The sequence below is a fragment of the Colobus angolensis genome, unplaced genomic scaffold (genome assembly GCF_000951035.1).
Source record: "Colobus angolensis palliatus isolate OR3802 unplaced genomic scaffold, Cang.pa_1.0 Scaffold44, whole genome shotgun sequence".
Classification (NCBI taxonomy): domain Eukaryota; kingdom Metazoa; phylum Chordata; class Mammalia; order Primates; family Cercopithecidae; genus Colobus; species Colobus angolensis.
This window is the reverse complement of record NW_012117821.1, coordinates 7,277,581-7,292,752: the sequence shown is the minus strand read 5'-3', so window position 1 is coordinate 7,292,752 and position 15,172 is coordinate 7,277,581. Positions and strand designations below refer to the sequence as shown.

General features: G+C 45.8%; 2 protein-coding genes across 3 annotated transcripts in view; one reads left to right on the top strand and one right to left on the bottom strand.

The window, feature by feature from the left end:
* Positions 1-7,604, bottom strand: part of ARL3 (ADP-ribosylation factor-like 3) — a 47,250-nt gene extending 39,646 nt beyond the window's left edge. Inside the window, exon 1 of the mRNA XM_011957374.1 lies at positions 7,440-7,604. Within this exon, the coding sequence (XP_011812764.1) occupies positions 7,440-7,442 (3 nt within the window). The 5' untranslated portion in view covers positions 7,443-7,604. The remainder of the gene's footprint in view (positions 1-7,439) is intronic.
* SFXN2 (sideroflexin 2) overlaps positions 6,990-15,172 on the top strand; it is a 26,089-nt gene continuing 17,906 nt past the window's right edge. For both annotated transcript variants that reach the window (XM_011957376.1, XM_011957375.1), the window contains exon 1: positions 6,990-7,841. The gene's annotated coding sequence lies outside the window, so the exon portion shown is untranslated. The remainder of the gene's footprint in view (positions 7,842-15,172) is intronic.

Sequence of the window (15,172 nt, the reverse complement as noted above, 5' to 3'; positions counted from 1 at the left end):
GCCTGGATAATTTTTATATTTTTAGTAGAGATGGGGTTTTGCCACGTTAGCCAGGCTGGTCTCGAACTCCTGGCCTCCAGTGATACGTCCACCTTGGCCTCCTAAAGTGCAATAGGCATGAGCCACCTCTCCTGGCCATTATTTATTATTTTTTTATGGATAGAAATATAAAGCATGTTGCTGGGCATGGTGGCTCACGGCTGTAATCCCAGCACTTTGGAAGGCCAAACAAAGCAGGAGGGCTGCTTGAGCCCAGGAGTTCAAGACCAGCCCTGGCAACATAGTGAAACCCTGTCCCTACAAAAAATAAAAAACAAATAAGCCAGGCATGGTAGCGCATGCCTGTGGTCCCAGCTACTTAGGAAGCTGAGGTGAGAGAATTGCTTGAGCCTGGGAGGTCGAGGTTGCAGTGAGCTGTATTTTGCACTCCAGCCTGGGTAACAGAGTGAGACTCTGTCCCTAAAAAAAAAAAAAAAAAAGAAATAAACCATGTTGATTTTTAGTTAAGAACATAAGAACATCTTTACAGGAAAGTTATTTGTTCTGTGCTAAGATTTATTCTAACGACATTCTAGATTTGTTCTAACGACACATGGCTAGAACAAGAGTCAAAGAATCCCAGAGTGTAAACGGCATATAATTTAATCTCCCAGCCCAAGAAGAAATTCCTTCAAACTGAGTCTTAGAATTATGTAAAACGGTTGTATTTGTTACACACATTGTACCAGGCAATAATTCAAACCAGTTTGTTCAAGATCAAATGATACTTCTGAGAAATAATTCTCAACAATTGCATCTTTGGACAATCATATGCAAATATGCATAATTATTAAGAATTCCTTTCTGCCTCAGAGACTCTTTGTTTACCACTTTAGTACTGTATTTGTACTGACTTGCTAAGGACCACATTAACCTCTCTATGCCTCAATTTTTTCCAGCAGTAAAATGGAAGGTTTAGTCTAAGCTAGACAAATTCTGTGCCAAAAGATTTGGGGGAGAGAGATTGAATAGATTTGAAACAAACAAAAGTCTGGCTTTTTAAAAGGCCAGACTTTTTTTCCTTTTTCTTTTTTTTCGGGGGACAGGGTCTTCCTCTGTCGCCTAGGCTGGAGTGTAACGGCGTGAACACTGCTCACTGCAGCTTCGGCTTTCTGTGCTCAAGCGATCCTCCCACCTCAGCCTCTCCAGTAGCTCGGACTACTGGCTCACACCACCCCGCCCTGCTAAGTTTTGTATTTTTTGTAGAGATGGGGTTTTGCCATGTTGCCCAGGCTGGTCTTGAACTCCTAAACTCAAGCGATCCACCCAAAGGCAAGACTTTTTTTTGCTGTTTTTATCTCATCTGGTCTTGAATATTTTGACAGCATTCCTTCTTAAAACTATATTTATAAGAAGTCTCCCTGGTTTCTATTAGCTAGCTATATTGCAATCACTCATTTATAGTATCACCTTTCAGAAAAGTAAAAATTAAAATTCTGAGATCCTTAGGGGACTGGTGACATAAAAAGGCTAAGAAGAGGAAAACCCATTTTACTATTCATCCTGAGTTCCTGATTGTAAGTGAAAAGAAGGGGTCTCATTACCTCTTAAAATAAATTCTAAAACATCTGGAATTTATCAAATTAGTACATTAAATGACATATAGGCAAAGTTCTTCTCATGCATTTTCTGCTTAGTGCAGAAATTATGAAGGAAGATCTGTTTCCTATTTAAAAAAAAAAAAAAAATTTTTTGGCTGTGTGTGGTGGCTCACACCTGTAATCCCAGTACTTTGGCTTGGCAGGCCGAGGTGGGTGGATCACCTGAGGTCAGGAGTTCGAGACCAGCCTGGCCAACATGGTGAAATCCTGTATCTACTAAAAATACAAAATTAGCCGGGTGACACATGCCTGTAATACCAGCTACTTGGGAAGCTGAGGCAGGAGAATTGCTTAAACCTGGGAGGTAGAGGTTGCAGTGAGCCAAGATTGTGTCTCTGCACTCCAGCCTGGGCAACAAAAGCAAAACTCTCTCAAAACAAAAACAAACAAACAAAACCATATATACATATATATGTATGTTGGTTTTGTTTGTTTGTTTTTTTGAGAAAAGGTCTCACTCCTGATGCCTAGGCTGGAGTACAGTGGCGAAATCATGATTCACTACAGCTTCAACCTCCCAGGCTCAGGTGATCTTCCCACCTCAGCCCCTGGAGTAGCTGGGACTATAGACGTGTGCGACCACACCCAGCTAATTTTTTGTATTTTTAGTAGAGACAGGGTTTCACTATGTTGCCCAAGCTAGTCTCAAACTCCTGGCCTTAGGCAATCTGCCCGTGACGGCCTCCCAAAGTGCTGGAATTACAAGAGTGAGCCACTGCACCCGGCCTATAAAGTATTTTCAAAGTTTAAAATTAATGTTTTAGGTTTTTCCTCATGTGTCTCTTTTAGAGAAATCACTAAAAATGCTGTTTTTTTTTTTGTTTTTTTTTTTTTTTTTTTTTCAGGCAGAGGCTTTCTACACACTAATTACATTTGAAATTAAAGAATTAAGAGAAAAACAAGGTCAGGCACAATGGTTCACGTCCGTAATACTAGTGCTTTGGGAGGACGAGGCAGGAGGATAGCTCAAGGCCAGGAATTCAAGATCAGCCTGGGCAACAAACACTAGACACATATCCCTACCAAAAAAAAAAAAATTATGCAGGTGTGGTGGTATGCACCTGTGGTTCCAGCTACTCAGGAGACTGAGACAGAAGGATGGTTTGAGCCCAAGAGTTTGAGGCTCCAGTGAACTATGGTCAGGCCACTGCAGTATGGGCTGGGGGACAGAGCAAGACCCTGTCTCAAAAAAAAAAAAAAAAAAAAAGAAGAGAGAAACATAATGTTTATTCACCTTAAAAGGAGAGGAGCAAAGCACAGATAAGAAAGAAAAAGAAATCATTCTAACTATAAGGGTGAGCAGAGTGGCTCACGCCTGTAATCCCAGCATTTTTGGAGGTCGAGGCAGGCGGATCATTTGAGGCCAGGAGTTTGAGACCAACCTGGCCAACATGGTGCAACCCCACCTCTACTAAAAATACAAAAAATTGGCTGGGCATGGTGGCGGGCACCTATATTCCCAGCTACTTGGGAGGCTGAGGCAGGAGAATAGCTTGAACCTGGGAGATGGAGGTTGCAGTGAGCTGAGATCACGCCAGTGTACTCCAGCCTGGGCCACAGAGCCAGACTATCTCAAAAAAAATAAATAAATAAATTCTAACTATAGATAAACTTTATTAACCTAATGGTGTGGAATACAGTGCTTCTACATTTCTAATGAGTAACTTTCCTTATTAGGAAATAATAACTTCAGATGCTTCACCTTTAAGTGAAATTACAGAGAAATGGAAAGTTCAGCTAATGTTTTCTTCCAGCAAAACAATAAATGGCATTTCAAGCATGGTATAGGGAAGACAAGTACAAATATAATACAGCATCATATTAATCCAACTACTGAGGACAGGGGATCACAGGATTATCAGGGTTTGCTAAATAGGGAAGAGGATATTTATAGAGATCAGAGTTCTGCCTGAAAGGTACAAAGTAAGCTGATTTAAGAGGCTGGATGAAAGAGACCAGTATAAGTCTATTCTGTGTCTGTATATTTATATGCCCATATTTTATTTTAACTGTCAAATGAAGGGAGACAGCGATTAGAAGTTAAATTTATTATGGGGCTGAGTTTTGCAGTATAAATACAATGAAATTAATTTTTAAAGTGCATTTTTTGGCCAAAATATACATTCACGCAATTATCATTAAACATCCATAATGTGCCCCAAGTACAATAGCGAGCAAAACAGGCATGATGTCTATGTAGGATTTATATTCCTGTGACATTAAATAAAGTGATTTAAGAAACATGAACTTCAGTTAAAAGTATATTGTGTGTTACCAGCATGTGTGTATACAAGTTATCTGCACCCTGGTGGGCAGAAGTGGTTTGACTCAACCGCAAAACATTTAAACAAACTTTTCTACAGTCAAATCATGAATAGATGTGCTATGGACTACAGACCTTTTATCTGCCTTGAAATCAGCTTAAACTATTGGCAGAGGCATGGTGCACTGACCTAAAACAATACAAACTAGGTCATTCAAAGAAACCAGAGTGGTGGAGGGGGAAGGAATGTGTTGGTATATGGAAAATATATGTGGTTGTGAGGAGCAGCTAAAATTTAAATTCTGAAATTACGAAGCCAACCGTCAAGTACATACAGTCCCCATAACTAGCTTAAATATAACTGACTTCTGTTTGTTTTTACGTCTTTCAACTGAACTCCTATCAGCTTAAAGCTCAAAATTGAGAACTTCATCCAGACTGTGTCTTCTTTCTTATCACCCTCTCCTAAATAAATACAATGTTTCCTGAGGAAAAAAGTCTGGGCATCTCCTCAGGAAGAGTGGGTTCCCACTTCACCAGAGTGCTAATGAAATAAATATTATGGGCTTTTACACAGACTTGTATTCAGCTTGTGTGTGTGTGTGTGTGTATATATATATACACACACATATATATATCTGTATATATCTGTGTATATGTGTGTGTGTGTGTGTGTGTGTGTATATATATAAAAAACACTGAACACAGTTTCAACTAGAAAACAGGAACAGGCCGGATGCGGTGGCTCATGCCTATAATCCCAGCACTCTGGGGGGCCAAGGCAGCGGATAACGAGGTCAGGAGATCGAGACCATCCTGGCTGACACCGTGAAACCCTGTCTCTACTAAAAAAAAAAAGAAAAAGAAAAAGAAAATTAGCCGGGCGTGGTGGCGGGCGGTGGCGGGCGCCGGTAGTCCCAGCTGCTATGGATGCTGAGGCAGGAGAATGGCGTGAACCCGGGAGGCGGAGCTTGTAGTAAGCCAAGATCGCACTACTGCACTCCAGCCTGGGTGACAGAGTAAGACTCCGTCTCAAAGAAAAAAAAAGAAAATAGGAACAATACTTATTGTTATATCTTATATTTCTTATATCTCAAGAGATGATGCTATGAGGATAAAATAAGGTCATGTATGTAAAGCATGACACATAGCAGCCACTCAAAACACTACCCCCGTGTTTTGTTTTGTTTTTTAAATAATTTTTTACTGGCCATTTTCTAACTAGAAAACATAAATAACTGTCGGGAACAATCTTCAAACGTTGAACATGCTTGAGAACGACCACAAGCTCCATATATGTAGAAAGTGCTCCATAAATACTAAACAAAGGAGTCATATGTTAAATAACAGTGGTTAGTTATATGCTAAAATTACTGTCATTTTAGTAATTCATCAAGAACCTGGCATTGTAAAGCAGGCATAAAACAGCTGACTAAATGCTCAGAGAAACCCATATTTGGGTTTTTGCCACAGTTACCCAAATTTGAAAAAAAAAATGTATTTGTCACAGCTGACGTTTGAAACAAAAACCAAACAAACCTTGGGGTTCACTTTTCGGTTGTACAGTTAACCCTGGGGGCTCATGGGATACCAGATGAGACACACTTAAGTCACACCACTGACTAAACTGTGTTTCACTTTAAGTTTTAAGAATAGCTCACACTTTTGGAGATAGAAAAAAATGTATTTGGGAAACCAGATAAAGAATCCGGAATAATTTGTCCTAATTTCTTATTGTTAATCTTAGGAAAAAGGAAAAAAGAAAAACAAAATCTGTTTTCATCATTGATCACAACAGTTGTATACAACAGTGTTGTATATACACTGTCAATTTGTTGTATAAAGTGCCAATTTGCACCTGGAAACATGGGCAGTGGTTAATTTACTGTGGTCTGTAATTATAAATTAAACAATCATGGAATTACACAGTCCACTTAATTGATAAACAAACTGGGAAAAGTTAGCCAGCTCTCATGCACTTCTCATCCACAATGACGAATCTTAACTCTGTTGGTTCGGCATGCCCTTTTCATTTCAATTCTAACTATTTTCTGGGTAAATATTTATGTTTGTACTCATTTGTTGAGAAAAAAGCCTTTAAACGGACAGTTCACGTATAAATGTTAAGAAAAAGAAACAGTTGTAAAAAACTGTTTAGCCTGAGGTTAAAAAAAAACTGCAAGTGTAGCAAGTGTGAAATGTGATTGGCAACTTCAAATAACCCTACTTCTTTAACAATCTGACAATGTAAAATCAATTGAGATTTTTTTCCTATCTAAAGCTACTCACTGGATAATCTGACCAAAGATACATCTATTTCTTTTTCTTCCTGGGCATCTAGCTTTTTTTTTTTTTTTTTAACTTCTTAAATTGACAGAAATGGCTCAACATTTCTAAAAGTGAAGAAAGGAACTAGGAAGAGAGGTGGAGCAGTAACTATAAATTTGATAACAGGCTCTTTGCAGCCAACTAACCTGCTTTAAGTGGTTCAAAATCAATTTTTCTTTGATAGCTCTAAAATTACTCAATTCCATTTTAACTCCCTCCAACTAACTGTACAGACATCAACAAGAAACAGAGTGTCAACGGTCAGATCTGTCACAATCATAATTTAGAATTTGGGAAAGCTTTAATTAGGGCTGACAGAGAAAAGGCTTGCCCCAGATTGAAGCTCGATCTCCATTTTTAACATCTCGTTCTTTTCAGTTTGGAGACCCCAAGCTAGGATTAAGATCTTTTGGCCCTGGTGTGGTCACATGCAAGAGGAGACTGCAAAAGGTTTCCAAGGAAATTCCAGAGACCGGGCAGCTAATATGCTTCCATCAACATGGATTAAGTATTGAATGAAAAATCGGTCATCACCAATAACCAGGTCTTGCACAATTCTCAGCAAATAGCTAAATAATTCGGGACTGAGGAAGCGCACCCGCCACGCAGACACCAAGAGGGCGTAAAATCCACCAGGCATCCCTTCAAAGCGGCTCCCCTTTGTGTCCTGGGACTTACTCCCCTACCCCCCAGGGGCCCAGACAGCGCGAGAAGGAGGAAGGCTAGGCTACCATCTCCCCTGCTACCGCCAGGGCGACCTCAGAGCCAGGGGGCCGGCCTTCTCTCCGCTTCTGGCCGGGCTCCAGACGAACCCCACTTTACTGCAGCGCCGGGAGACCGATTGCCCGGGAAGTCTAAGCCAGCGAGCGAAAGCTGCTCTCCACAGCTCCTGGGATCCGCCCTCAACCCTGTCCCCAGAGTAATGATGGAGCCTGAGCTCCGCACCCGGCCAGCCGCGCACTCTGCCAGCCCCTTCCCCAAGCCTCGGACCCGCCGCAAGCCCCGCCTTCCTCTCCAGGCCCAGGCCTCCCTCCAGGGCCCACCCTCGGGGCTCCCCGCCGATCCCCGAAATCAGTGCAGAACCCAGATAGCAGGCTGAGCGATGTCCCATTCCCTCCTTGGCTTTAAGCGCAGTGCTCCGCCCTGGGCCTGGGGACGGGAGGGGGGTAACCGGCTGGCTCCAAGGGGGCCCAGGTCCCCACACTCACCATCCTCCCGCCGAGTCCCTCCTCCTCCTCCTCCTCCTGCCTCCCCCGTTACCAAGGGCAACTGCTGCGGCGCCGCCCCCGACGTCCCTCGCACGCACAGAGGAGGAGTGGAGCAGCAGTACGGGGGGGGGAGCAGCGCCGCTTTCCCCCAGAGTGCGCAAGCGCGCCAAGGCGCCCGCCCACTGCGCGGGCGAGCTACGGGAGCTGCAGAGGCGGCCGCCCGCTAGCCGGGACCTGGGAGTGGAGAAAGGCTGCCCACGTGGCTGGCGGGAGCCTCCCGGCCTGGGATTGGTCGAAAAGGAGGGGCGTGGGCGGGCATGGGGGCGGTTCCCCCGCCCAGGTCTCTCACTCGGCCAGGTTTGTAAGGCGGACTGTAACTGGTGGCATTTGTCCCGGGACCAGGTAAGGGGCCTTGGGACGAGGGCGCTCGCCCTGTCTACCTCCAATCCCCACGTCTCGGGAGGGAGCTGAGATTTCTGTCCTGACTGTCCAGGCGGGGCTGCAGCGCGGGCTAGACTTCCACCTGCAGAAGCCACGTGGCGCGAGGAGTGTGCCCTGGGGCTGCAGATGGGCCCCTCTGCTCTGATCCCCATTGCCTGCGAGTGCCAGGCCGAAGGGCTGGGGTGTTACGAGCCGTCCGGGATAGGGGAGTACCGATGGGGGGAGACCGTCTGTCGGAGGGCAAGAAGCAGCCTGGGGCTGGCCCTGAGGCCTGAGGTGACCTGAAGCACAGGTGAAAGGCGTTTTGGGGATCGGCCCAGTTTTTGTTTTGAGACAGGGTGTCGCTCCGTCGCCCGGGCCGGAGTGCGGTGTCGCGATCTCGGCTCACTGCAGCCTTCGCCTCGCGGGCTTAAAAGCGATTCTCCCACCTCAGACTCTCGAGTAGCTGGGATTGCAGGTGGGCGCCACCACGCTTGGCTAATTTTTTGTATTTTGTTTTTGTAGAGACGGGGTTTCGCCGTGTTGCCCAGGCTGCACTCGAACTCCTGGGGTCAAGCGATCCGCCCGCCTAGGCCTCCCAAAGTGCTGGGACTACAGGTGTCCCAAAGTGGTGAGCCACCGTGCCCAGCCTCTGGCCGGTTTTGCTAAGCTGCTTTGGACCGGACCGTGCACTATCTGTAGTCCTGGAGGAGGCAACAATGAGCCTGCATTTTCAGCCGAGGAAGAGCAAGAAGGGTACTGGGGTGGGCTGGGAAGTGCTACCTCCCACCCCTTTCCTGATGCAGAGGACTATAAGAAGAGTTTGCACAAACGTGTTAGGCCCTGTTCTAGACGCTGGAGACACAGCAGTGGACAAAATCAGCCCGTATGGAAATTACATCCTTCTTAATGAAATACGTTTCACACCAAATTTCATTTCATTTTCACAACCCCTATAAATTGGTAATTGCAGCCAGGCGCAGTGGCTCATGCCTTTAATCCCAGCACTTTGAGAGGCTGAAGGGGAGGGTGACGTGAGCCCAGGAGTTGGAGACCAGCCCAGGCAACACAGTAGGACCCTGCCTCTACAAAAAAATTTTTTTTTTAACTTAGCCAGAGGTTCTGTGGCACACTTGTAGTCCTGGCTACTCAGGAGGTTGAGGCTGGAGGATTGCTTGAGCCCAGGAGCTATTATCACACCACTGTACTCCAGCCTGGGTGACAGAGCAAGACCCTGCCTCAAAAACAAAACAAAACAAAAACCAACATCTGCTGCTTGCATACCTGCTTCAGACCCTTAGAGAGAAAAGCAGTTCAGAGCCTTGACTAAGGAGGTAATGAATGGAGGCGATGATACAGGCACACAAACCCCTATAAACTACTCATCTCTAGACTGTTAGCCCTTTTGTGAAAAAGGCAAGGCAGGTTGCTCTTTCTAAGTTGTCTGGTTTCTAACAGCTCACTTGCCTTGGAGTCAGACAAGTATCCATAAGCCCATACCTGGGCCTGCTCCTGTAATTATTACTCTCATTTTCCAGCTTGCTCTAGGCAGCCTTGACCCTAATCCTTGCCTGTCTCAATGGTCTTTGTGTCTGACCTTCTGGGGTCTTTGGCTACCTTGATCTTCCTCTGATGTAAGTACCAGTGATATGTTTCATTTTTCTCCCTACCTGGGGCTACAAACAGGAATCTTGTGCACTTCTGCTTGTAAGAGGATACCTCAGAAGGAATTTGGAAGCTTGTTTTCTGATCTCTGATACCATTTGTCAGAGAAAATCTCTCTGGGAAGGATGAGCATTATGTCAGAGATGATACTAGTCTATTTCTTTTTTTCTCTTTTTTCCCTCTCTTTCTTTCCTTCTTTTTTTTTTTGAGATGGAGTTTTGCTCTTATTGTCCAGGCTGGAGTGCAATGGCGCTATCTTGGCTCACTATAACCTCTGCCTCCCGGGTTCAAGCGATTCTCCTGCCTCAGCCTCCCAAGTAGCTGGGATTACAGGCATGCACCACCACGCCTGGCTAATTTTGTATTTTTAATAGAGACGGGGTTTCTCCATGTTGGTCAGGGTGGTCTTAAACTCTTGACCTCAGGTGATCTGCCCACCTTGGCCTTTCAAAGTGTTGGGATTACAGGTGTGAGCCACTGTGCCAGGCCTCTTTCCTTCTTTTTTAAGGAGTTGGCAAGTAGGCTATAGTGGATAGAGGACCTTGGGGCAGTAAGTAAGGCCTTAGCTCTTGTCCAATCTTTGAGGACTGGATCTGTTGATTGTTGGTGTTTATATCTGCTGCAAGCACTTAGTGCAGGGCCAAGTGTACCAAAAATGCCCACCGTGGTGGCCCAATCCATGTGCACTTTCTAGGCTTCAGTTTCCTCTCTGCAAACTGAGATCTTAGATCACTTGTCTTCAAGCTGTGACATTCTTTTTTTTTGAAGACAGAGTCTTGCTCTGTCACCCAGGCTGGAGTGCAGTGGTGTGATCTCCAGTCACTGCAACCTCTGCCTCCCAGGTTCAAGTGATTCTCCTGCCTCAGTCTCCCGAGTAGCTAGGATTACAGGTGCCTGCCACCATGCCTGGCTAATTTTTTGTATTTTTAGTAGAAATGGAGTTTCACCGGGTTAGCCAGGATGGTCTTGATCTGACCTCATGATCCGCCTGCCTTGGCCTCCCAAAATGCTAGGATTACAGGTGTGAGCCACTAGCGCCGGGCCTCAAGCTGTGACATTCTCTAATCCTAGGAGGGAGATACCATTAAATCACTGGTCTGATTTTTACTCCTACCTTGTTCCTAGTAGTGTAACCATAATCCTTCAGAAGTGGGCCTACCCTGGACATGATGATGACCTTTTTAGGGAAGACTAGATATGGCTTGTGTGGGAGGAGGGACAGTAACTGTGGAAGAAAATTTAGAGACCGGTATGACTCAGCACAGGCAAGGTAGACAATTTGCAACTTCATGAAAGAAAGCCTGCTCTTGCCGGGCACGGTGGCTCATGTCTGTAATTCCAGCACTTTGGGAGGCCAAGGTGGGCGGATCACCTGAGGTCAGGAGTTTGAGACCAGCCTGACCAACATGGAGAAACCATGTTTCTACTAAAAATACAAAATTAGCCGGGTATGGTGGTGCATGCCTGTAATCCCAGCTATTAGGGAGGCTGAGGCAGGAGATTTGCTTGAACCTGGGAGGTGGAAGTTGTGGTGAGCCGAGATTGTGCCATTGCATTCCAGCCTGGGCAACAAGAGTGAAACTCCGTCTCAAAAAAAAAAAGAGAAGAAAGCCTGCTCTTAATTCTGTAACCTAGGCAGGTTCTGAGTTTGACTTAAGACAGGTGGTATCCTTGATGCCAACAGACCCAAGAAGTTGGAATGCATTTCAGGTAAGCAGTAAATATTCTTCGAGAGCACGTGAAAGATGTAGCAGGAAACATGACAGACATGATCCCTATGCTCGTGAGCCTTACAGTCTGTCAGGGGAGGCAGAGTTTACACAAATCACAGTCAATGACAAGAAAGTGACAATCACAAATGCCCAGCATGCTGCAAAGGACAGGATGCTGTAGAAGTATATATCACAGGAGGACTGGAGTTTGTCCTGAAGGAGTCGGGGAACAGTGCCCATTGGGGTACAGTGGGTGTGTGGGGGAAATGTTCCAGACAGATCGTTTAGGTTTTTTTTTTTTTTTCAGCTTTACGTTTTATTTAAGACAGGGACTGTGCAGTTTCTATCCTGACTTTAGTTAAGAAGGCAAAGGCTCTTGCATAATTAGCAAATGTTTAGTTTACCCCTTGATGATAGTCCCTCCATTCTGAGAAGCAGAGGACTTTTCCTGTTGCGTTAAGGGGAACAGAGATGTCAGAGAAGATCTGGCCCTGTGTGAACGTGTGTGCTGAGGGGGAGACACAGCATTTTGCTCAGTCAGGCGTCTCTAGTGTGCGTTAGCCTGGGGCTCTGTAAGCCAAGGCAGCATGTGGTCAGCCAACCAAGCTGACTCCTTTTAGGTTCATGTAGAGTCTGGGAAAGTGAACTCTTTCCCCTCCTCCCACTCCTGCTTCAGTTGGGACTGAGAGAAATGGCTTTGGTCTTTGAACCAGCCTGCAGGAGGCCAGGTGGCAGGGGAGAGGGGAAGTCTGAGTTTTGGCAGTGGACTCTTTCTGTCTGCCTTCTGACTTCTCTGGAGATTGCCGCTTCAGAGAATCATCAGGGCCAGGCTAGGGCGCTGTGGATACTCCATGTTGAGCCTCTCCTCTTGTCCCTGGTCCTTCCTCTTAGGAAAAGGTGTACCCCCAGCATATCAGCTGCCTGATGTCTCTTCCGCCTTAACGAAAAATCTAAAAATTGACCACCACTCTTCCTTCCCCAACTCCGTCCCTCCTACCTCTTTTCTTGAACTGGAACTCCTGGCCTCCCAAAGTGCTGGGATTACAGGCCTGTCTGTGCCTGTCTCTCTTCTTTCTGGTGGTTCTTCCCATCTTTGGGGGCTTCCTTTTCTCGGCTTCTTTTTTTTTTTGAGACAGGGTCTTGCTCTGTTGCCAAGATGGAGTGCAGTGGCGCCATCTTGGCTCACTGCAACCTCCACCAGTGATTCTCCTGCCTTAGCCTCCCGAGTAGCTGGGATTACAGGCACCTGCCACCATGCCCAACTAATTTTTTGTATTTTTAGTAGAGACGGGGTTTCACCATGTTGGCCAGGCTGGTCTCGAACTCCTGACCTCGTGATCTGCCCGCCTCGGCCTTCCAAAGCACTGGGATTATAGGCGTGAGCCACCGTGCCTGGCCTTGGCTTCTTTTTTTTTTTTTTGAGACAAAGTCTTACTCTGTCGCCCAGGCTGGAGTACAGTGGCACAATCTCAGCTCACTGCAACCTCCGCCTCCTGGGTTCAAGTGATTCTCGTGCCTCAGCCTCCTGAATAACTAGAATTGCAGGTGCCTACCACCATGCCCAGCTAATTTTTGTATTTTTTTTAGTAGAGACAAGGTTTCACCATGTTGACCGGGCTGGTCTCAAACTCCTGACGTCAGGTGATCCACCCACCTCGGCCTCCCAAAGTGCTGGGATTACAGGTGTGAGCCACCGTGCCTGACCTCAGCTTCTTAAATGTCCTGATTTTTCAGGGTTTGTCCTCAGCTCTCTCCTCTTCCCATTCTGTGTGTGTTCTCACTGGAAAACTTTATCATAAATCACCTCGATGCTGCTGACTCCGTTTTTTCCTTCTAGCTCTGACCTCTGTTTTCTTTCAAGCCTGAATACCCAGGGGCTGATGAACTTCTTATTCAGCAAATACTTGAATATTGTGCTAGGCACTGGGGTGATAGTGGTGAGCAAAATGAACGTACCACCTCACTTTACAGGTGAATTATTTAACTTAGTTAAGGTGCTGTTTCTAAGAAAAAGACAAAATGACCTAGTAGTAGAAGCTATAGAAGTAAATCTGAAAATTATTTGTACAAAAAAAAAAAAGGACAAATAGATACTATTCAGTGAAGAGAGGAAACACTAGCTTTTGAGTATGGTGTTTGGAAAGGACCTGAGACAGGATGCAGCCTACTGCATTTAAGAAAATCCTGGCCAGGCTTGGTGCCTCATGCTTGTAATCCCACCACTTGGGGAGGCCGAGGCGGGTGGTGGATCACGAGGTCAGGAGATTGAGACCATGGTGAAACTCTTTCTCTACTAAAAATAAAAAATAGTTAGCTGGGTGTGGTGGGCACCTGTAATCCCAGCTACTCAGGAGGCTGAGGCAGGAGAATCGCTTGAACTCAGGAGGTGGAGGTTGCAGTGAGCCGAGATCGCACCACTGCACTCCAGCCTGCAGCCTGGGTGACAGAGCAAGACTCCATCTCAAAAAAAAAAAAAAAATCTCATGGCAGGACTGGAGGTGGTGGCTCACCCCTGTAATCCCAGCACTTTGGGAGGCCAAGGCAGGCAGATCCCTTGAGCTCAGGAGTTGAGACCAGCCTGGGCAACATAGGGAGACCCTGTCTCTACAAAAAATACAAACATTAGCCGGGAATGGTGGCACATGCCTGTGATCCCAGGTACTTGGGAGGCTAAGGTCAGAGGATCTTTTGAGCACAGAAGGTGGAGGCTGGGGTAGTGAGCCATGATCATACCACTGTACTCCCACCTGGGCAACAGAGCAAGACCCTGTCTCAAAAATAAAAAATAAAAAATAGGCCGGACGTGGTGGCTCACGCCTGTAATCCCAGCACTTTGGGAGGCCGAGGCAGGCGGATCACGAGGTCAGCAGATTGAGACCATCATGGCTAACAGAGTGAAACCCCGTCTCTACTAAAAGCACAAAAAAATCAGCCGGGTGTGGCAGCTCGCGCCTGTAGTCCCAGCTGCTGGGAAGGCTGAGGCATGAGAATGGTGTGAACCTGGGAGGCGGAGCTTGCTGTGAGCCATGATCTCGCCACTGCACTCCGGTCTGGGCGACAGAGCAAGACTCCGTCTTAAAAATAATAATAATAATAATAATAATAAGTAATCCCATGGCATTTGAAACTCAACATGGAGAAATCAAGCTTACTATTAGTATTTTCTCCCTCAAAGCCAATTTTTCTGTGCTCTCTCGGTTAGCACCTATCGCCCAAGTCAGAAACCCTAGATATCACTCTGGATATTTGTCCTTTGTCAACTCGGCTAAGCTAAACAAGACTCCTGGGATTCCCTCTCTGGTATATTCCAGTTATAGTGGCTACCCAGGAGTACACATACACCATCTTCCAGCTCTTCAGACAAACAGTAATCTAGGTGCTGCTGTGAGGGGATTTTGCAGATATAATTAAATTCCTCAATTGTTTGGCTTTAAGTTAATCAAAAGGGAGATTATCCTGGATGGCCTGACCTAATCAGGTGGAAGTCCTTTAAAGGAGGGCTAGACCACCCCTGAACCCCCTCTGAGGTTCTGGACTCTGAGCCATTACCCACGTTGCTCCCTCTCCCCCGGGATGGTCTGTTGCTGGCTGCCTGCCCTGCTGACTTCAGGATTGCCTAGCCAACAGCCACAGTTATGTGAGCCAATTAGCTAATTCCTTGTGATAAATCAATTTCTATATTTTATCAATATTATATTATGTCAGCTTTATATATATTTAGGCCAAGAGTGGTGGTGCATGCCTGTAATCCTAGCTACTTAGGGAGGATGAGATGGGAGGATTCCTTGAGCCCAGAAGTTTGAGATTACAGTGAGCTATGATTGCACCACTCCACTCCACCCTGGGCAACCGACTGAGACCCTGCCTAAAAAGAGAAAAAAAAATTATAAAGTTTATATAGATAGATCAATGTATATTTATAATATATAAAGTTAT